The sequence below is a fragment of the Lactuca serriola genome, chromosome 4, assembly GCF_051521515.1.
Source record: "Lactuca serriola cultivar US96UC23 chromosome 4, Lser_US96UC23_V15, whole genome shotgun sequence".
NCBI lineage: Eukaryota > Viridiplantae > Streptophyta > Magnoliopsida > Asterales > Asteraceae > Lactuca > Lactuca serriola.
Window position 1 is genome coordinate 84103899 of NC_136411.1, and position 23625 is coordinate 84127523.

Below are 23625 nucleotides of genomic sequence, written 5' to 3' on the forward strand. Positions count from 1 at the left end.
ATTGGCCACTGTTTGAATTAATGTGTTTTCTAAGGATTAGTAATAGGGAACGTGAACCTAATCACATTAATCGGTAGCCAATAACAATTAATCCATTGCACTTACCATAAAATCAACCATAGGAGTAAATGAATCGAACCTAAACAGAAGTCTTTTCCATTATTGAATTTAGTTGATTTTCGTTTGCTTAGCTATTAGTTGCTTAGTTTGAGTGTTAGTTAAGTATTTAAGTTTCTAGTCTTGAAAAAGTAGAGAAAATCCTCTTTCTATTACTTGTTTTATTTAGATAATATTAGCATTTATTGTAAATTGTTTACCGTTCCCTATATTCGATACCCTACTTGTTTGAACTATATTACTAATCAATAGGTACACTGCCTTTTGTGTGTTTATTTTGTGTCTAAGTTAGTAGGATTAAAACTAGTGCATTCCACACATATTAGGAAGTAATACGGATAACACACGAAACCAAAAAGCACACAAAGACATGGTATTTAAGTGGTTCATTCAAGGTGACCTACGTCCACGAGCAGGATGGGCGTATTATTTATTCATAAAGTTCTTAAATAGAGATTACAAATACAACCAACAAATATTTTACCTACTCACTAACGACACAAGACATTGGATACCTAAATAAATGACTATCATGAATCCCTATTTATAGACTAAGGATTAAACCTAAAACCCTAATGTCCCAAGCCCATTAATCTATAGGCCCAAGAAATGTGTCAACCAATCACAATCCAACATACAACCACTTTTGGAACCTTCATCCTTAAGATACATTGCATTAGCATCAACAATGCACCAATGGCAAATCAAGTTTCAATTAGTGGAACCCCTTATCACTTAGTGGCACCTCCTCACACTTAGTGGCACTTCTTCGAGGTTCCATGATGGTGCATCAGGTACCATCGAGTGGCACTTTGTCACTTGGTGGCACCTCTTGTGCATGACACTTCTTCTGATGCTTAGCTGTTAGTTGCTTAGTTTGAGTGTTAGTTAAGTATTTAAGTTTCTAGTCTTGAAAAACTAGAGAAAACCCCCTTTCTATTACTTGTTTTATTTAGATAATATTAGCATTTATTGTAAATTGTTTACCGTTCCCTATATTCGATACCCTACTTGTTTGAACTATATTACTAATCAATAGGTACACTGCCTTTTGTGTGTTTATTTTGTGTCTAAGTTAGTAGGATTAAAACTAGTGCATTCCACACACATTAGGAAGTAATACGGATAACACACAAAACCAAAAAGCACACAAAGACATGGTATTTAAGTGGTTCATTCAAGGTGACCTACGCCCACGAGCAGGATGGGCGTATTATTTATTCATAAAGTTCTTAAATAGAGATTACAAATACAACCAACAAAGATTTGGCCTACTCACTAACGACACAAGACATTGAATACCTAAATAAATGACTATCATGAATCCCTATTTATAGACTAAGGATTAAACCTAAAACCCTAATGTACCAATCCCATTAATCTATAGGCCCAAGAAATGTGTCAACCAATCACAATCCACCATACAACCACTTTTGGAACCTTCATCCTTAAGAGACATTGCATTAGCATCAACAATGCACCAATGGCAAATCAAGTTTCATTTAGTGGAACCCCTTATCACTTAGTGGCACCTCCTTACACTTAGTGGCACTTCTTCGAGGTTCCATGATGATGCATCAGGTGCCATCGAGTGGCGCTTTGTCACTTGGTGGCACCTCTTGTGCATGACACTTCTTCTGATGTTCTAGTTTTCTATCAAATGCTTGTTCCAAAAAATTTCATCGTATTCGTGGGAATGGGAGGTATAACACGGTGTAATTGGCACCGTATGTACCAATCCTTAAGGACAACGCATGTATACGTATGTGCAATGTCGAAGTAGCAAACACAGCACACCGGGAGCAATGATTACAGGTAAGAGTCGCGCCTCACCTAGTGCATTTGGTTGTGCTGGTCACGTTAGTAGCAAATGGGGTACTTGCCTTGGGGGTTTGCGACAAATATATAGACTCTAACTAGGAGGTATTACTTTAATAATTACAATAATGGTGAGCGGTGAGTAATTATTAAATAAAGCAGAGAAACAAAATATTATATAATAATATTTTAGCGGTGAAAAGATAGAAAATTAGTTAAAGCGTAGTTGAGGAGAGTAACTAATAAAATAAGCTCTAAAAGAAGAACAAAATTAATTGAGCTAAATAGTGTTTGATATGCGGTGTGATGTTGTTATGTCTTTCTTGTGAGTCTTTGGTTGTGTATGGATGTTTTGTGTGATCTGTTTATGATATGTGTGTTCTTTTAATATTGTACTGTAATTGACTCACTTAGCTTATGTTAATACTTGTTCTTTGCTTGTTGGTTGTTGTGCATTGGAACATGTAGCTTGACATGATGCCTTGGTGAGGATGGGAACTTTTTGGGTAGTCTTATTTAGTATCTTTAGATATGATACCATTTGGACATGTTGGATTTTCATCATTTTGTTTTTGTGAACTTTAAAATTTGATGGCTTTGTTTTTACATGAAAATAACATTGGTGATGTTTTTTTTAAATATTTATAATAAGTCTTCCACAAACGTAATATGTTAGAAATGCTTAATTATACAAAAGCATTGGGTGAAAAAATCATAGTGTTACAAGTTGGTATTAGAGTCATGTTGTGAGTGAACTAAATACACAGGTCGTTGTTCAGACTCACAGTGTAGACTGACTCAATTAGGTGCTTTAGGCTCTTAATGTGGGAGGGTGTGTGCTGAGAGTTATATGTTATTTCTTATATGCACATAGGACTATTAATCTTTTCAATATCACCACATCCTCTCTTTTTTCTCGCGGATCTTGTAATAATTAATATCACTCGATGTTAGGAGAATTGCTCATGACCCACATATTTAGTTATCCCAGAACATTCGTACTTCGATCGGTGTTGCGCATATCGAGGACATGGAGGATCGTCATTGGGAGATGCTTGGGATGCACGTATTCAACAAGCATTGCAAGTGTTGGATTAATGTTGGTCGAAGTTGGAGTAAAAAGAGAACCTTTATATATTCTAACGGTTCTAGCAAGGTATGGATGTTGGAAAACAAAATAGTTGTGCAAGTCTCTAACCTAACTGGGGAGAAAAGAGACTTTGTGGTAATTCCAAAAGCAAACATATATATATATATATATATATATATATATATATGTGTGTGTGTGTGTGTGTGTGTGTGTGAACGTTAGTATTAGGCCCGTACAATCAAAAGCACATGATATATTTGGGACTGGTGGAACCACGAAGAAACCCGAGGACCTTGTGGTCAATACTCAGAGTTAGAATAGTCACATGTATGATAGAAACTTTGTGTCATTGTTTTCTTTTATGCTTGTTTTGATGTACCTCAGAGTCTGTTGATTTCGACATTAGATAGTAATACGACTTTGAGAGATCTAATCTCAGTGCAGAAAGATGCTTGACGTGTGTGGAATCCTTGTTAATGACCACATTTTTTCTTAAAGTTAACTTCCTTTTGGAATCTATTCGTTCAAAATTTTCGTCGGTATGGTTTGGCTTTCCATCAACCAAATCGAAATTCTCTACGCTAAAAAGTGTGTGCATATTTTGCTTGTCGAGGGAGGGTATGTCTCAGGGGAAAAATTCCATTCTAGATTATATTCCTATAATTCCTATGTTGATGGCACTAAAGTGCCTAGCAAGGTGATGTGAGGTCTTCTTGACTCGTGCGATTGAGAGTTCAAGGAAGACGATGATCCTCTTCGATATGGAGCTTGCTAGGGAATATAGCGATGTTTTTCCCTGATGAGTGTCAAGTGTATAAACACCACATCATGTAGAGCTCTAGTTTGACCATATTTCTGGTATAGCTCCAAATCCAAATCATCTTTTAAGTTGGTTCATTCAGTAATGACGTCGTAGCTTCACGAGCTGCCTGAGTGCAGGTTATTCGACCAAATTCCTCTTCTTGGGGAGTGTTGGTCCAATTCGTTCAAGGAAAGATGATACATGTTGTTGGGTATCAATTATATAAGGTTGAACAAGATCAAGATGAAAATATACATGCATCTGGATCATATTTTGGTTTGGGGAGTGAGATAATGCAGCGAGGGAAGGTGATTGTGTAAGCTTCCCAAAAGACAAAGAGTGGCAATGTGAATCACTCGGTGTATGACTAGAAGTTGACATTAGTGGTTATTACTCTTTAACTATAGTGTCATTATTTGCAATGGTATAAGGTGTACGTTATATGCCATTAAAGTTTACGGCATGTTCCTTTGAATGCGAGGTAGCGGCGTTGGATTGAGCTAGTTGTCGATTATGTTCACAAGATAAGTTACCACCCTGGTAAGGTGAATATGATAGTTAATGCATTGATTCGCAAGGAACCCATATCCTCATACTATCTCAAACATATGGGTCTGGTGATTATTCATTTGAGCGGCTCTAATCGAGGTTTTGAGAGAACACTTTATGAAGCATGAGATGATGATGAAACAACAGGTTTATTTAGTAGAGGGTAGCTGAAGACTTGAGACTTTTCGGGGGCGACTTTTGGTCACTAAGGTCTGTGGTGTATGTGACACACTATTATGAGACATGAGCGGGTTCAAATATTTGATTCTCTTGAGAACTACTAAGATGTTTCATGACAAAAAAAACCCAATTATTGGTGGTCGGGTTTGAAGATAAACATAGCAAAATATGCGTCAGAATATGTGATTTGCTCCCAATTAAAGGTTGATAATTAGAAACCTTATGGTGACTTACAAGAGACAGAGATACCTAAGTTGAAATAGAATAAAATCACGATGAATTTTGTCACCAAATTGCCGAAAACTATGTCAAGAAATGATGTGATTTGAGTTATAGTTAACCAAATGATGAAAAATGACCATTTTTATCAACCTAGAAGATGAGAAGTGTGATTTATTATCAAACTTAAAGTTTAACTTGATGATGTGAATTAAAATAAAATTATGCAGTGACTTAGAGATTCCGATGACGGAATCCTTTTAAGGATGAGAGAATCGTAATGACCCAAATTTCCTTCCGTTAGCTAAGTTAGCTTTTGTTACTCGAGTAACTATGTTTTGTGTAAATGATTTCAATTTTAAGGTTTCAAATTGAAATAAATGAAATAAGCGTTTGGAGGTCTAGGGAATAAGGAGGGAAACCTCAGGGGCTAAAAAGGTAACATTGCATTTAATAAACCATATTCATGTCTCATTACGTTACATACTTAATTTCATCCGTTTTTTTTTTTTTTGGCGTATAATACGAAAAGATAACCATGTATACATGTGGGTTTAAGATGAATTAAGATTACCCATTCTGAGGCGCCGCATGTGAGAAATCAAATAGAAAGAGAGCAAGCATGTGGTGTTCGGCGGTGATAGGAGAAAATAAGAAAAGAGAAACCGATAAAGGTGGGGTTATGATCACCTCCTCCGATTAAGACGCCACAATTAATGATGCACGATGTGGCATGAGTACCAACGACTGCTGAAGGGATAGGAGGTGTTAGATGTCGTCTCAGATCCTACTACAACCCCGATAAGGAACATGTCGATGTGAGACCCATTACAAAGCAACACCGTGATAGAAGACTTAATTTGCTTCGTGGGTTTTCCTAACGATGAGGAACGGAAGCACCACAGGTGTGTAACATTTGATGAGAAAACGGATCCTATATGCTAAGTGTTATCTGAGCGTGAGCAATGGTGGGTATACATATCTTCCAACATGTGTTCTTGTCATGGATCATGGATGTGAAAACGCAACAGCATGGACTATTGCCCAGTTTCTTTGTGTTGCAAATTTCTGACAAGCCAGCAAGCTCTAACTATGTATGAAAGAGGTAACGATAGAGAAATAAGGGTCATTGGCGGTGGCTTTAAATACTATCCAACCATTCTATGTGTTTAACTGTGAAGTTCATATCTTGCAAATAATGAAAGGAAACGAATATTTTGAATTATAGTTTTGAAATTTGAAGGCGTTAGCCTCGTTTTCAAGTTTGACAAAAAAAAAAAAAAAAAAAAAAAAAAAAAGAGAAAAGAAAAGTGAGGAGAAAAAAAGAAGAAAAAACAAAGGAAAATAAAATTTTCTTTTGTGTTTCCGAGTTGGAGAGAAGTGGAAGAAAATTGAATATTTTTTTCATTCTTTTCAAATTCTCCCTAATAGGAAGGAAAGCTAGGAGGGAAAGTGATTCTTTCATTTCCCTACACTAAATAATAAAATGATAAGATAGACAATTTGCATTTCAAAAGAGACTTGCATGGATAATATGATATATCCATGTAATTTGATTTCATTATTTATAATTATTGTTTATTAATTTTAAAACCTCTTGTTATTATTAATATGTGAAAAAAAACTTTTAAAAAACACTTATTATTATAATTAAAATTTTAAACATATACTAAAATATAAAGTGATAAGATAGACAATTTGAATTTTAAAAAATGTTTACATGGATAATATGGCATATCTATGATTTTTAATTAATTATTGTTTTGAAGCAACATGAACATACAAACATGTATACAATAGTTAATTAAATATTATATATATATATATATATATATATATATATATCACCTCCCATAACATATGATCGATAACATGAATCTAATATAATTTATATTAAAATTTCAACCACAACATACAATGATATTCTTAAAAGAATACTTAAATCAAGAAAATACAAAAAAGAATTAGTGTATAACACACTAACAAATTAAAAACTTCAACAAAATAACATGACTCCAAAATTTGTTCAAAGCCCTCAAAGCAGCACATAAAACTTTAAACTTGTTTTCTTTGTGAATTTTGTATGTGATTTGTATTGTGTGTCTACTAAAAAAGATTGACAAAAAACTTTAAACTTGTTTTCTTTGTGAATTTTGTATGTGATTTGTATTGTGTGTCTACTAAAAAAGATTGACCTTTTTATAGTAGAGTATCCATTAATTGTTTATTAAATATATTATATAAGTTATAAAACCTTTGGATTGTTAATCATTATTAAGAGACTTTTGAGTGATATTCATTAAAATAGGAGGTTTCAAATGCATGAGGTTCAAGGAAAAATGTTAGTTTTATAAGTATGTATGATGTATGATATATATATATATATATATATATATATATATATATATATATATATTAGGATTATCATGCAAATAAATGATGTTATTACTCTAAATTTGACATTCGATGTTTGAAAGGAATTAACCAAATATATGCACTCAATATAATTATTTCCAACTAAGATGATTTTATGAAAATTGAAAATTATATTAGAACTAAGAGGTTACATTTATTTATAGTGTTGAGATTGGTTTTATAATTATCTTAAGGGCTTGATGGATTAATCCAAAACTTAGAGTCTAAGATGAGTTATTGATTCAAAGTTAAATTTGGAAATATTCATTGATCAGTCTTACGAGGGCTGTTAACGTCATTCCAGTTCGAATCAGAGGAAATCATAACTAGAACAAAATTGTAGGAAATCGAATCTAGTTTTCAGAAAGTCCAATTATATCCCATTTGGAGCTGTAGATTCGAATTTATGCCCAAAACATTAAAATAGAGTCAATCTAGAAATCCTAAAATTTTAATGAAAATGGACATAAACACAATTTTATTACTAACACCATAGTTGTGAAAGTATTAAACTTAAAAACACTTGGTAATGTGCTTATTTTTGTTGTGTTAGGGGAGCGTGACACCTCAAGCACTTATAATATTCGAAGTGAAGGAAAACGCTTACATGTCAAATGTAAGTTAATTTTGTGGATTTATAAAGTACATTGTTAGGAGAATCGAATACCTTAGATGGAATGGGATGAACCTAGTTACCTAGGATGTATGTGCCCCTTTTGTATTGATTAATGTGTCATGGATGTTGTATTGATTTATGTGTAAGAGAATCTAGGGTATTACATGTTAGTTTCCCTCTTGGTTTGATGTGAGAAGTGTGATAAGGTCATGTTAGATTGAGTGTTATACATGGATATTATGTGATGTGAGCATGCTAGTATTTGTTTGAGAATATTTTCCTAAGTTGATTTAGGACAAGCATGCTAGTGATGTAAAACCATTGTTGAAGTGTTGTGGATCAAGGTGATGTGTTATGTAAAATGTAATAATTAAATAAAAAATTACATGTTTACATGCAAATGAACTCTTAAAGAAGTAATGTGTTAAGAAAAGAAAAATCATAATATTTTCATGACTACTTGAAGAGGGTAAAAGTGTAACTCCTTATTTGATTGATTATTATTAAATTAAAAAATGGGAATACACTAGCGGGGCGAAGGGTAGTAACCTAAACATAAGTATATACCTTATCCAGATTGTTTCCGGGACCCAATAGGTTGAATGACGTCTACGGGAAAAGAGCTTAAGCCATAGCGGCGTCAAATGATTTTTCTAGGAGATCATTCGAGACATGGTCTGAACGGTAGGTGGACTGGAGTGATGTTGGTTTAGCGGTGGGGCCAACGCAAACATCACGCGGGATTAGGAGGTGTAATGCGGTGGAATTGGCACCGTTTGTACCAATCCTTAACCACAACTAATGTATACGTATGTGCAATGTCGGAGTAGCGAACGCAGCGCATCGGGAGCAATGATTACGGGTCAAAGTCGCGTCTCACCTAGCGCATTGGGTCGTGCCGGTCACGTTAGTAGCGAATGGGGTACTTGCATTGGGGGTTTGTGGCGAATAAATATACCCTGAGTAGGAGGTGTTACTTTAATAATTACAGTGATGATGAGTGGTGAATAATTATTAATATAAAGTGGAGAAATAAAATATTATATAACAATATTTTAGCGGTGAAAAGATGGAAAATTAGTTACAGTGCTGTTGAGGAGAGTAACTAATAAAATAATCTCTAAAAGAAGAACAAAATTAATTGAACTAAACGGTGTTTGATATGCGGTGTGATGTTGTTATGTCTTGCTTGTGAGTCTTTGGTTGTGTGGGGATGTTTTGTGGGATCCATTTATGATATGTATGTTCTTTTAACACTGTATTGTAATTGACTTAATTAGCTTCTGCTAACACTTGTTCTTTGCTTGTTGGTTGTTATGCATTGGAACAAGTAGCTTGACGGTGAGGATGAGAACTTTTTGGGTAGTCTTATTTAGTATCTTTAGATATAATACCATTTAGACATGTTGGTTTTCATCATTTTGGTTTTGTGAACTTTAAAATTTGATGGGTTTGTTTTGGCATAAAAGTAACATTGGTAATGTTTTTGGACATGTTGGTTTTCATCATTTTTTGAAATATTTATAGTAAGTCTTCCGCAAACGTAATCTATTATAAATGCTTAATTATAAAAAAAATGGGTGAAAAAAATCATAGTGTTACACTTACCCTATTAGATTATTTTGCCCAATTGTATTGACCTTGCATTTATTCTCACTGAATGGAATGAATTCGTTATTGAAAATTACATCAAACTATATATGTTGGAATTTTATATATATAAAGGAATTGCAATTTGGCAATTTCCTTTGTATCCCACATTGGTGGGGAGAAGAAACTTTTGAGGGTTTATAAGCCTATTCCCTTGGTAAGACTTCAAAGGCTTTAGTGGATCAAAGGATTGGGCCAAGCCCACGCGCGCGCCTAGCCTAGCCTAGCACTAGCCGACGCCGCGAGTGCACGATTTAGGCGCACTTTGCACGTCGCTGAGGAGCTTTTATTTTTAACGAGTTCGGGTCAAGTCAGTTTGATCGATCCAGGTCAAATGGTTGACTGCCGTTGACTTCGTGGAGGCCAAGTCAGGGTATTCTAGAAGGATCAGGAAACGGCGGCCTATGGGGGCCCGTTTGATGCCTTCTAGGGTTACAATACCTATAAATATAGCTCCCTAGGAGCCACATGAACACTCACGAAATCTGAAATCTCTCTCCCTCTCTCTACGGTTTTTTCTTCTAGTTTCCGAGTAGTCGCTTTGTGTTTGTCGATTTCCAGTGCTGTTGGAATATCGATCTAGCTGCATTAAATCCTGGGGTTTTACTCTGTTGCTTACAGCCAGTAGAAGCGAAGTAAAAACCTTTAAGGACAGGAATCTGATCTGTGCAGTTGCTTCAAGATCAAGTCAGCAATCAACAGGTCGGTTTTACTTTTCTGTCTTGTGTTTAATTCGTCCAATAACAGGACAGTCTTCTTCTACCTTTCTTATAATCAGATCTAATCGAGAAGGATAGATCTGGTTTCTGGACAAAACTTGGTAAATATAATAATAATTGAATTTATTATTCGCAACTAATCGACATATAATTCACAATATTATTTGTCGGTTTCCTTGCGCGTCTTTTAGTTTGATTCACAACAATCTTAAAGGTTTTTTATTTGTGATAAATCAACAGACTAATGGACACTACTGTTAGCCTCCACTTCATGAACCAAGAGTTTGCCAAACTTGACCAATTCGATGGTCAAAACTACACTCGTTGGGCCGAAAAGTTCAAGTTCATGCTTCATGTCTTGAAGCTCTCCTTTGTGTTGGACCCAAAACTGCCACCAATTCCAGATAATCCAATTCCCAAGGAGGGGGAATCTGTGGACCCAGCGGTCATTGCAGAACTGGAAAAGCAAAGGATTATGCGTAGAGAATCCGAGGAATTGTGTGTGGGTCACATCAAGAATTCCCTATCTGATCGGCTCTATGATCTTTACTCGCCGGTCAAAGATCCAAAAGAGCTATGGAATGCGTTGGAACTTAAGTACAAGGCACATGAGGAAGGTACTAACAAGTACCTTGTGTCCAAGTACCTTGAGTTTCAAATGGTTGATGACAAATCGATTATGGAGCAAGTGCATGAACTCCAAGTCATGGTCAACAAGTTGAACGCACTCACCATCTCTCTTCCAGAACTCTTTCAGGTTGGTGCGATCATCGCAAAACTGCCACCCTCGTGGAAAGATTTCTCTAAGAGAATGATGCACAAGTCTGAGGACTACTCCTTGGATGATCTGATGAAACACCTCCGCATTCAGGAGGAAACTCGCATCAGGGACAAGAGAGGTAAAGTTGGACAAAGTGTGCAGCAAGTGTCAGCTGGGAGTTCTAGCCACAAAGGCAAATCTGGGGGACAGAACAAGAAGAACTTTGGACCCAAGAAACAAAGCTTCAAGAAACCGGGTCATCAGAATCCTAGCTCAAAGCCAAAAAGGGTCGGTCCTTGCCACGTCTGCGGAGAGATTGGGCACTATGCGAGAGAATGCAAAGATCACAAATCAGTACCGGTTGCACACTCAGTTGAGAAGGTGACTGACATGGTGGCCAGTGTGAACCTTGGAGAGATTTTCATGATCTCCTCTCTTACTTGAGCAATCTGTGCTCGAGGTTGGTTCGTGGACACTGGATCCACTGTGCATGTTTGTGGGCATCGAGAAAGCTTTAGCACCTACCACCCCATGCCACAAGGGACGGTTGTCGTCTGTGCTGATGGGCACAGAGCTGAAGTTCTAGAAAAGGGTGATGTTCGGTTGAAGTTCACACGTGGTGAACGGGTGACTCTTTGAGATGTTCTTCATGTTCCTACTATCTCGAAGGGTTTGGTTTCTGCGGACAAGTTTGACAAGGGTGGGTTCAAGATGGTGCTTGAGAGAGGCAAAATTGTGATCACTAAAGGCAGAAGACATGTTGGGAGGGCGAACAATACTTCGGGAATGTATCGCTTGTGTCTTAGTGATGAGGGTAATGTGAGTGGTCCTAGTGTTGAGTGTGGTGTTTCTAGTGTTGCTAGTGTGTCGAGTGTTGGTAAAGATGTAATTGATGGATTGGTTGCTAATGTGAATGAAGTGAACTTTTCTGGTTATATTGTTTGTTCAATTTCTTTATGGCATAAATGTTTAGCTCACACTAATGTTAAAAACATTGAAAAAATGCAAACTAAAGGTATGTTAAAATATGACACAAAAGATTTTGAAAAATGTGAAACATGTGTAAAATCAAAGTTCACTAAGAAACCATTTCCATCAGTTAAGAGAAACACATCTTTACTTGAGTTGGTTCATTCTGATATATGTGAGTTGAATGGAATCCTTACTCGAGGAGGAAAAAGGTATTTCATCACATTTTGTGATGACTTCAGTAGATATCTACATGTTTATTTGCTGAGATCAAAAGATGAAGCTTTTGATGCATTTAAACGATATAAGGCTGAGGTCGAAAATCAATTTGAAAGACACATCAAAATTCTTCGCTCGGACAGAGGCGGAGAATATTTCAACCCAGAGTTTGACACATTCTGCGAAGAGAATGGAATCAAACATGAGAGAACATCACCATACACCCCTCAACAGAATGGTTTGGCTGAAAGAAAGAACCGAACTCTTTGTGAGATGGTCAACTGTATGTTGAACCAATCGGGTCAACCAAACAATCTGTAGGGGGAAGCACTATTAACTGCTTGTTATGTTCATAACAGGATCACTAGTCGTGTGATTCCTACAAGCCCTTATGAGTTGTGGAAAGGTAGAAAGCCTAACCTAGACTATTTGAAAGTGTGGGGGTGTGTTGCTTATTATCGGACTCCCGATCCTAAGCGAACCAAATTGGGAGCACGAGCTAATAAGAGTATATTTATTGGATATGCTCAAAATAGCAAGGCTTACCGATTACTAGATATTGATTCTGGTGTTGTTGTGGAATCCAGAGATGTGGAATTCTTTGAGGACAAGTTTTCTAAGGATGAAGAAAACTCTAGTCATACAACACCTACAAGTACCTCTCGAGAAATACTCTCACCTCCTCCCATTGTGGAGGAACCAAGGAGAAGTACTAGGGCTAGAATTGAGAAAACCTTTGGAGATGATTTCTATTCTTAGTTGGTCGAAAGAACACAAAAGAAAGTGACGAGAGAGGTCATTTTTTCAATTAATTTGGATGATGATCCTAAGACCTTTACTGAAGCCATGACATCTCGGGATGCTCCTCTGTGGAAGGAAGCAATCAATGACGAAATGGATTCAATTATGGGTAATGGAACTTGGGAGTTAGCTGATCTACCCAAGGGGAGAAGACCCATAGGATCCAAATGGATATTCAAGAAGAAATATCATCCTGATGGATCCATATCTGCTTATAAAGCAAGGTTGGTTGCAAAGGGCTATAGGCAGCGAGAAGGGGTCGATTATTTTGATACCTATGCCCCAGTTGCTAGAATTAGTTCAATTAGAACTCTCATTGCAATATCAGCTTTGAAGGGATTGTACATTCATCAAATGGATGTGAAGACAGCCTTTCTGAATGGTTATCTCAAAGAGGAGATTTACCTGGAGCAACCTGAAGGTTTCGTAATACCTGGACAAGAAAACAAAGTATGTAGACTTGTTAAGTCTTTGTACGGGTTGAAACAAGCTCCTAAACAGTGGCATGAGAGATTTGACACCACTGTGACTGCCTTTGGTTTTCAGCACAATAGTGCTGACAGATGTATTTACTTTAAACATACATCTGATTACATAGTAGTTATATGTCTTTATGTTGATGATATGTTGATCATTGGCACTCACCTAGAAGGTATTCTTGAGACGAAGAAATACCTATCCTCAAACTTTAAGATGAAAGATCTTGGAGAAGTAGATACTATTCTTGGTATCAAGGTGAAGAGGACAGGTGGTCAGATTTCTCTGAGTCAATCTCATTACATAGAGAAAATTCTGACAAAGTTTCAACATTTGAACATTAAGGAATTTAACACTCCTTTTGATTCAAGTGTGAAACTTAAGGTGAATTCTGGTCGAGCTGTGGCTCAACTGGAATATGCTAGTGCAGTTGGGAGCATGATGTATGCTACTCACTGCACGCGACCTGACATCGCATTCGTTGTAAGCAAGTTGAGTTAGTATACAGTTAATCCAGGGACAGAGCACTAGAAAGTAGTGGGTAGAGTACTAGGATACCTGAAAAGGACAAGTACTTTTGAATTGACATATTCGTCATCTAATGGAATACTTGAAGGTTATTCTGATGCCAGCTAGATTGATCACACCAGTGATTCAAAATCCACAAGTGGTTGGATTTATACTCTAGCTGGTGGTGCTATTTCTTGGGCGAGCAAGAAACAGACATGCATAGCTCATTCAACGATGGAAGCAGAGCTAATTGCCTTAGCAGCAGCAAGCAAAGAGTCAGAGTGGATTCGAGATCTACTTATGGATATACATTTGTGGGATATTCCGATGCCTTCAATACCCATGTATTGTGACAGTGAGGCCACACTGTCTAAAGTATATAATGCGGTATATAATGGGAAGTCAAGACATGTAGGTCTGCGACACAATTTTGTGAGACAACTAATTGAAAGTGGTACCCTCAAGGTTGTCTATGTCAAGACAAGTAGGAACTTGGCAGATCCGTTTACCAAACCTCTGACGAGAGATTTGGTTACATCTACCACGAGAGTCATGGGTCTAAAACCACAATAGAATCGTTTAGTGATGGAAACCCAACTTGACATTAGTGCTCCTAACTTTCAAGTTTAAAGGGTAACAACGAAATCACTAACGATAGAAGGTACTATCATTCATGATAGATCCATGTGAGGTAGGATAGTGTGTCGTTGCCGAGAATGAGGTTAAGTTACGACTCTTAACATAGTTTTGGAGACATCTAAGCAACGAAGATGTTGTAAAACTATGCCTATATGATCTAGAGGTGGTGCCGCCTCAAGTGAATATTAGTGGTTTATCTTCTAAAGGGTCATGAAAAGGATTTATAGTGCATGGCCATAATAGCGCTCAGGGAGAACACAAATATGACTTGTGATGTGTGGGGGTAAACCGGAGAGGTCATTTAGGTTCATGGTTTAAACCTATAAGGATACCATTGAATCGGTCTCTTCTTGTTTGTTCTCATTAAACTAGGGTTTAATCTTCGTGACACCCGAGTGACATCATCTGTCTGAGTGAAAGGAAACTTACCAACTTGGTGGGGGATTGTTGGAATTATATATATATATATATATATATATATATATATATATATATATATATAAAGGAATTGCAAGTTGGCAATTTCCTTTGTATCCCACATTGGTGGGGAGAAGAAACTTTTGAGGGTTTATAAGCCTATTCCCTTGGTAAGCCTTCAAAGGCTTTAGTGGATCAAAGGATTGGGCCAAGCCCACGCGCGCGCCTAGCCTAGCCTAGCACTAGCTGACGCCGCGAGTGCGCGATTTAAGCGCACTTTGCACTTGTATTTATTCTCATTGAATGGAATGAATTCGTTATTGAAAATTACATCAAACTATATATAGGACTTAAATAAATAAGCTCATGTCTTTGTATTTATGGAACTCCATTTGTTTTATTGTGTGTGGGTCTTTAACTTATAATATATACTTTTGAGATTTTGGTTCGGAAGAAAATATATGGATTTTTGGATTGAGCTTATGGGTGATAGATCATGTCAGAATGTAAATACGAATTTATATAAGTAGAAATTAAAAGAAAATGGAGAATGTGAAGGTGAAGAAAGAGGAGTCAACAAGAACAAGAAAGACATGACTAAGAACGGTCGATTTATATATTAGATAATGGTTATGGCTAACATATTATCACCATTGTTTAATAACACAATGGTGTGATACAAACATAGTATGTGATAGGGGTGGGCAACAAGGGCTTGTGAATTGCGCCAATTTTTTTCAGGGGGACATTTTTTTACCTATATTATACATAATCAAAAACCCGTGCCCAAATGCTAAGCTTCATCAGTCCACCAGACATCCAATAGTATAGAGATGAGACCTACTTCTGCAATTTTGTTGAGTATTATGTGAGCATGATCGACGATTGTACATAGGTTTTATAATACAAGGTGCATCGGGCGGTGAGGGAGTAGGGACGATTCGAATATTTTGAGTTTTTGTGATTCTGTCGAGTGTGGATCATTATTCATCTAGACTTTCAGAAACTAGAATGTAAGAAGGGCAACAACTGCATATTGGTCGATTATTCCACTTTTCTTGTTTTATTTTTATTCTAGTCGATCATTCATCATTAAATTTTCAATTATGTTTGTTTTATTTTTGAAATATTAAATGTTGAATCATACTATCACACTATCACATGATCAAATTAGATTACTTATCAGAAGACAAAAATTACTTACCAAAATTAGTAAACTACTCATTAGGAATTAAATTAGATTGTTCCACTTAAACTTAATCAGAATCAGGATGTGAATGTTATCAGATTATAGTTAGAGAAATCAGAAATCAAAAATTAGATTATCAGAAATCAGAATATGTTAATGAATGATGAAATCAAAAACAGATTATAAGTAATCAAAATATGTTAGTTGTTTATCAGAAATTGAAATTAGATTATGGGATTACAAGTTATGTTTATATGTTTATGTAAGTTGAGTGTTGAAAGTTGAAACTCTTGAATATTGAACTTGTAGTGATGAAGTCTAAACAACCATTCGGTAGTAAAAAACGTAACAAGAGAAAACCAGATGAAGAAAAGAGAAAGGCTGACGTTGGTGCTCTAGATAAGTTTATCTATAGAAAATTTGTTGAATAGCATGTTGAAGATCATGTTGAAGAGCAAGAGCATGTAGAAGTAGTAGTAGAAGAGAAAAAGCATGCAAAAGTAGTAGTAGAAGAGGTAGAAGAGCAAGAGTCCATTAAAGAGCATGTTGATATATGTGATCCAAGAAGGTGGGAAAAACTTAATTATGAGGAGATAAAACTTTTGGTCGAGAAAGGTCATAAAAGAGATACTAGTGTATGGTCCCTACGATAAGAATGGTAGACAATTTTCTGTAGCATTATATAAAAGAACTTTATCAAATTTAGAGAAGTGTGATAGAGAATGACTTTTATATTCAAAAGAGCTTGACAACATATTTTGTTTATCTTGTAAAGTTTTTAGAAAAGGGATTTCAAAAGGTAAATAGGATGATGAATGTTATTCAGATTGGCACCATGTTACCAATAGAGTTAAAGAACATGAAATTTCATTGGATCACCTCACAAATAGGAAGAAGTGGTTTGATATGCGTAAAAGATTGAATTTGAACAAAAAATTGATAAACTTCAATACGAGCAATTCAAGAAAGAAAGATATTACTGGAAACAAGTCATTTTGAGAATTATTGTAATAGTGAAGTTTCTTGCTAAACATAATTTAACATTTCGTGGATCAAATGAAATGTTGTATCAAAAAGATAACTATAAATTGTATTTTTTTATCCAATTCCACCAAATAGCTTTTGTTAATTATTATGACCGATTCCAAAATTGTATTTAACAGGTAATGAAATTTTTTAGGTGTCATTGAAATGTTGGAAAAGTTTGACCCGATTATCAAAGAGCATGTGTGGCAGATCAAAAGTGACGGGCTTCATGTGCATTATCTTAGGGACCTAATCCAAAACGAACTAATACATTTGATAACTCAAGAAATTAAAAAAGAAATTATCCAAAAAATAAAGGAAGCAAATTACTACTCAACCATACTTTATTGTACTCCCGATTCATGCCACCAAGAACAAATGACTATAATAGTGAGTTATTTAAAGTTATCAAAAAAATTTGTTACTGTCGAAGAGTCATTTTTTAGGTTTTTCGAATGTAGATGATAACACCAGAAAAGGACTATTTGATATTACACTTTAGGAGTTAAAGTCTCTTGGTCTTGAAATTAATGATATGCGTGGTCGAGACTGTGATAATGGAGCAAACATGAAAGGAAAACATCAAGGAGTGCAAAAGAGATTTTTAGATCTAATCCTAGAGTATTTTACACTCCTTGTGGTTGTCATTCTGTTAATCTAACATTATGTGATATGGCTAACAAGTGTGTTAAAGGAAAGAACTTTTTTGGACTCATCAAATGCATTTATACTATATTTGCAAATTCTACAAAGATGTGGGAAATTTTGAAATATAATGTTAAAGATTGGAGTCGTAAGTAATTGTGTCAAACTCATTGGGAAAACTGGGTTGAGAGTGTAAAGGCTATCAACATGCTACTTGTTGATGTATGGGAAGCTTTACTGCAAGTTAGAGAAAAAGATAATGATGCTGCAATTGCAAGTGAAGCAACTTCACTAGTAGAAAAAGAACTTAGTGAGTTTGAAATTTTAGTATCAATTGTTATCAAGTATGAAGTATTAAAGTATGTGAGTAAAAAGTTATAATCAAAGTATATGCATCTTGATAATTCTATTACAGAAATAAAGAAATTGATTGAGTACTTCAAGGATTATAGAGAAACCGCTTTTTCAAAATCATTTCATGAAGCTAAAGAGATTTCTATTGAAATGAATATTGATCTAATATTTTCCACAAAAGCTTTTGATTCCAAGGAATGTTTGATGAGAGTTCAAGTAGCGAAGAAATGTCATTTACAGCCGAAGAGAATTTCAGAGTCAATTATTTCTTATACATTGTTGATCAAGTTATTTCTTCTCTTAAGACACGATTGAATGATTCAAAGAGGATCACAAAGTATTTGGTTTCTTATTTCCACATAATTTGAGGGGAATTGAAGATAAAGATCTTAAGACATCTTGTCATCATCTTGAAAAAGCACTCAAGTTTGTAGAAAGATCGGATATTGATGCCGATGAACTTTATACGGAGTTGAAATTATTTGTGACATTGGAAGCCATTTTATTTAGCAACCCTATAGATGTTTTGAAGTTTTTGAAAGAACTTGATTATTTCCCAAATGCATGCATTACATATAGAATATTGTTGACTATTTCAGTAACATTGGCATCTGCAGAAAGGAGTTTTTGAATTCGAAGTTTTTGAAATCTTACTTACGCTTCACAATGACCCAAGAAAGACTTAGCGGTTTGGTGATGATATCGATCGAGAACGAAATCTTGGAGAGTATAGACTACAAAGAGTTGATCAACCAATTTACCATCAAAAATGCTAGGAGAGTTTCATGGGTCGTCGGTTAGTTGTTACGATATGTAATTACTCATTAAAATACTAGGATTTTTCTATGTTTATTGCTATAAAGTTTATCATCGTTTTAAAAAAATTAATTTGTACAATTTGATTCATTACACGTTAAGACATAAATGCCTATTTTTTCAGTTCGGCTCAGCCCATAAGGCCGTAACCGGCCATGAATGCAAACATACATTTAGACACACACCGCAAACATAATATATATTAATCTAACCTCTTTAAGGTTTTAAATGGAATAAAAAGGTTACTTTATTGACTAAAATGAATGAAAAATATACACAAGGGTGACATCAGAATATTTAGCATAACAAAAGGTACCTCTTCTGTCAATGAATAAATAAAATGGCAATCAGTAAATATGTCTGTCCCCTTTCAATAATAGACTACTTGTAGATTCCATATTTCCAGCCATCAAGAAATACAGTTGTATGAAAAGGATGATTAAAAAAACAAATGAAATATGAATATTATATTTAAATAAGTATAAAAGTACAGGTGGATGAATGAGACGGGATTATAGATGATAAAAAGTTCTAAAATTAAGAAAGAAATAATTGGGATCTTCAATGATTAAGTTGATGGATTAATTAAAATGTTTTTTAATTACAAGTATTTGGTCACATTCTAGTTTGTACAAGCACTCATCAATCTTTTTGTCAGATTTCTTAATTTTTGTTTTTATTTATAAATATTGATTTCATTATATGGTTTAATAATTATTAAATTATTGTATTTGGTTTTAGCAACTACAAATTATTAGTTTTACAAATATAAGAAAACGTATAGCTTACAACAATTAGCAATTTTAGTACAAACAAATTATTCGTTTCATTTGCATGTGCTCAAGGATCAAAGTTTCATTGTAACAAGAGATCAAATTTGACGATTTAAACGTAAGCCGTTTTTTTTTAAAAGATTAAGTGCTTGTTTACAAAATATATAGAGTTAGTGACCTCATTTACCAATTAATAGAAACTCATATTACATAACATTCATCATTATCAAGAATAACAAGTTAACAAAGTTGGCCATAATTTTTAAAATCTGACATATGATATAAAAATGATTTAAAAATCTGGTTTTTCGAGGTTATTAGATATGAATTTTCAAAAAGGGTTTGAAAATCTAGTTTTTTTGATCTTGATTGTAATTTTCGATCTCAATAATATCTTCTAAATTCTAATTTATGACAAAAAATATTTTGAAAATATTTTTTTTCGTGGAAATTTTAAAGTCAATTATTATTTTATAATTGTTTTTTCTATAAATAAAAGGTGGTTAAAAAATTTAAAATATTCTAAAATTATGGTGTTCTAGTCTAGTAGTCGTTTCTTTGATATCAATTCACAATCTACACTTCTCTGCTTATTTAGTGTCATTAATATATATATATATATATATATATATATATATATATATATATATATATATATATATATATATATATATATATATATAACAAGTAAGGTTCAATATAGAACCATAATTAACAAGTAACTAAGGAACCAATCGTGAGCGTCGAAAATCATAATGATCAACGGCCAAGAAAATAGATGTATAGTTGTACATTAGACACACACACCGGATTATACCAAAATATATATCTCTTTACCAAAAACTCACCTCTTTTTTTCGTTAAAAAAAAAAATTTAGACCACATTTTTTATTGAAAAAAAAAACTGAATATACCGTTGTTCTCGATTTTTCGTCCTCTTTCTATAGAGATCCATGTTGATATATAAAAAACGAATTTTTTTTTTCGAAAAAAACTCACTTCATTTTGTTAGCTTTTTCAATATTTAAGTTTATTTTTATTAAAAAAAAACTAATTATACCAAAATATTAATTTTTTGCTCTCTTAATAAACATCAACACCGACTAAAAAACATCTCGATCAGTGTAGATTTACACTGTGAATCTAAACTGTAAATATTTTGATTTTTAACAATCACAATGTGAAAAAACTCGATCAGTTCATATTCACATTGTGAATCTGACTTACTATTATGTACACTATTACTATTATGTACACTATGAATACATAATGTGAATCTGAACAGGTTCACCATATGAATTTGAACAGGTTCATAATGTCAATCTGAACTGAAATATCGTTTTTTTTAATATGAATATGAATTTATTCTTTTTAATCTCTTGCTATAATATTTCCATATATCAAATTTCCTATGTTGAAACATTTCAACATGATATTTATATGTCTTTGACTAAGTCCTATTAAACTATACGATCTAAACCTTTAGATTCGAAATGAAGTATGAATGTCCTCTCCCTAAAGTCTACTATAACGAAACAATTCCCAAACTTTTCAATTTGCAAATTGGAGACATTGTTCCCTACGAACAATATTGTCAACATGTAATACTATCATAACAATTATGCTCCTACTAGCTTTGATATGTACCCAAAAATGAATTGGACTTCTTGAAACAAATACTCTTGACTTTCTTACAGAAGTACAAATTTCTGTTACGCGATGCATCGAGAAGTCTCCAACTAGACTTCTTAAGCTTATGCACCATAATTAGATAGCATATGTGTGTGCTTAAACCTTCAATACTAATAGATATATCTTTTGAAAGTTTAAACAATTCTATGTCATTCCTCACCATTCGAAATATGAAGAGGGGATGTCGTGATCATATTGTGAATTTGAGAATGCAATTAACACAACCAATATCCTTATTGATCCTTATCAGATCTTTTAAAATCCGTCAGTGAAAGTATTTCCTCATTGTAACGACCCAAAAATTCAAGACCAAAAATTTTGTTTTATTTAAGTTATTACATAAAACCATCAATATAAAACAGTCATAATGATATCTCATGTCAAACCAGTGTGTCAATAATCAAGCATGTCATCATAAAATAATATCAGAGTGTAAACCCAAAGATCTCATGTGCGGAAAACATAGTGTGATGCACTGCGATTGAGCCGGCTCCTTTCCTTTGAAAATGAAGTACCTGAAACCAAAACTATAAACCGTAAGCACAAAGCTTAGTGAGTTCCCAGAGCATACCCCACACAATCCTCATAACCACATAATCCACATTAGCTATAACAGCTACATAAACCATATCAATCATATAGTCATGGATATAAACATATACGGATGTCGTGGGATCCCCCCAAGGTCTTACTCCAGGATTCCATGGGCTCCCCCCATGGTCTTACACCTAAGTGTCATGGGCTCCCTCCATGGTCTTTAATAGGAAAGCCATGGGCTCTCCACATGGTCTTACATCCGGTGCCATAGGCTCCCCCAAGGTCTTTACCTAAAAAGTCATGGGCTCCCCCACATGGTCTTACATCCAAGTGTCATGGGCTCCCCCATGGTCTTTCATGCAAATATCACATAAACAAATAACATAGCACATATCATATAACCAACTAGCATACCACATATCACTACAACTAGTGTACCACATATCATAAAATGGGCTGGCCTTGGTGCCTTAGACCCATTGGTATGGTGAGGAGACTCACTTGGCACTGCTGAAGTCCCGTGGATAAAACTTTAGCTGTTGGATGATAGATTCCCAACTGTCAACACCAAAATAACACCCAATTAATAATTGGGTCCCAACACATAACCATAAATACATACTTGGATAATTACTACACTAACCCAAGGTTGGCTTTATTCAAGCCCAAGGCCCAATCCATAAGCCCAAAGTCAACTATGAATCAAATCCCAACATATGGCCCGATTTTCCAAATTGGACCCAAACCTTTGCATGGTCTCATTCTAAGGCCCAACCAAAAGTCCAGTCCATCATTTGGTATTTTTAATGGCCCAATATCTCATAATCACAAAGGCCCAAACTATGGCCCATCTATGACCTAATTTTCCAAATTTGGCCCAAACCCTCATATGGGTCTTACCCTAAGCCCATCAACATATTCTAGTCCATGAGATTATTCTTAGATGACCCATTAATAATCCAATTAGCAAAGCCCAATGGAAAGGCCCAACTCAAGGCCCAAGTGAAATTAGGGTTTCACATAAAATGACGATTAGGGTTAAGTGTTTCTCACTTAACCCATTAAGGACATAATCCACTAAGGACTTAATCTATTAAGTCCAATATTGCTTAGATTAATTTCTGTCAATGATTATTATTTAATATTTCAAGTTATTAAATAATTCCCGTGTGTGTCCCGATAAATTCTCAAAATTAGGGTTTTCCAAATCCTAATTAGGGTTTCCAACCCAAATACTAGCCCATTTATCAATTTGTTGGGCTTTTAGGTCAATTAGGGCTTTATTGGGCCTATTAGGCCCACTAGAATATCATTAAGCCCATTTGGGTTTTCACTAATTCCATTAAGCTTCATTGGGCCCATTAGGGCTTACAAGGCCCATTAGGGTTTCAAGCACCCCAAACGATTCAAACTCAACGAGACAAGCACACTGCCACCCGACACTGCGGCCGGTGGCGACAGCCACCACCTTAAGGTGGTGGTTCTCAATTTCTTTTCATTATTCTTCTTTCTAGTTACATTTTACAATGCTAACTCCCATGATCACACACACACACACACTAATACAAACACATATATAGATAATGACCTAGCGGTGGCCGACGGCGGCATGTGGTGGCAGCCACC

General features: G+C 35.0%; 2 protein-coding genes across 2 annotated transcripts; both read left to right on the forward strand.

Annotated features, from left to right (window-relative positions):
* Positions 1 to 10419: 10419 nt before the first annotated feature.
* LOC145098568 (uncharacterized) lies at positions 10420 to 11379 on the forward strand. Its single transcript, XM_079036194.1, has one exon. The coding sequence runs from the start codon at positions 10420 to 10422 to the stop codon at positions 11377 to 11379; it is 960 nt and encodes a 319-aa protein (XP_078892320.1).
* Positions 11380 to 18034: 6655 nt separating this feature from the next.
* LOC145098569 (uncharacterized) lies at positions 18035 to 18812 on the forward strand. The gene is made up of 3 exons (XM_079036196.1): positions 18035 to 18137; positions 18243 to 18468; positions 18551 to 18812. The coding sequence occupies exons 1-3, from the start codon at positions 18035 to 18037 to the stop codon at positions 18810 to 18812; spliced, it is 591 nt and encodes a 196-aa protein (XP_078892322.1).
* The last annotated feature ends 4813 nt before the right edge of the window (positions 18813 to 23625 follow it).

What these genes read in the sequence shown, in the direction of transcription:
- LOC145098568 (XM_079036194.1), top strand. Translation starts at nt 10,420, where the DNA reads ATGGACACTACTGTTAGCCTCCACTTCATGAACCAAGAGTTTGCCAAA.
- LOC145098569 (XM_079036196.1), top strand. Translation starts at nt 18,035, where the DNA reads ATGCTACTTGTTGATGTATGGGAAGCTTTACTGCAAGTTAGAGAAAAA. An exon ending in ACTAGTAGAAAAAGAACTTA is followed by an intron (nt 18,138 to 18,242) that starts GTGAGTTTGAAA and finishes ATTCTATTACAG; the next exon opens with AAATAAAGAAATTGATTGAG. An exon ending in TCTTATACATTGTTGATCAA is followed by an intron (nt 18,469 to 18,550) that starts GTTATTTCTTCT and finishes ACATAATTTGAG; the next exon opens with GGGAATTGAAGATAAAGATC.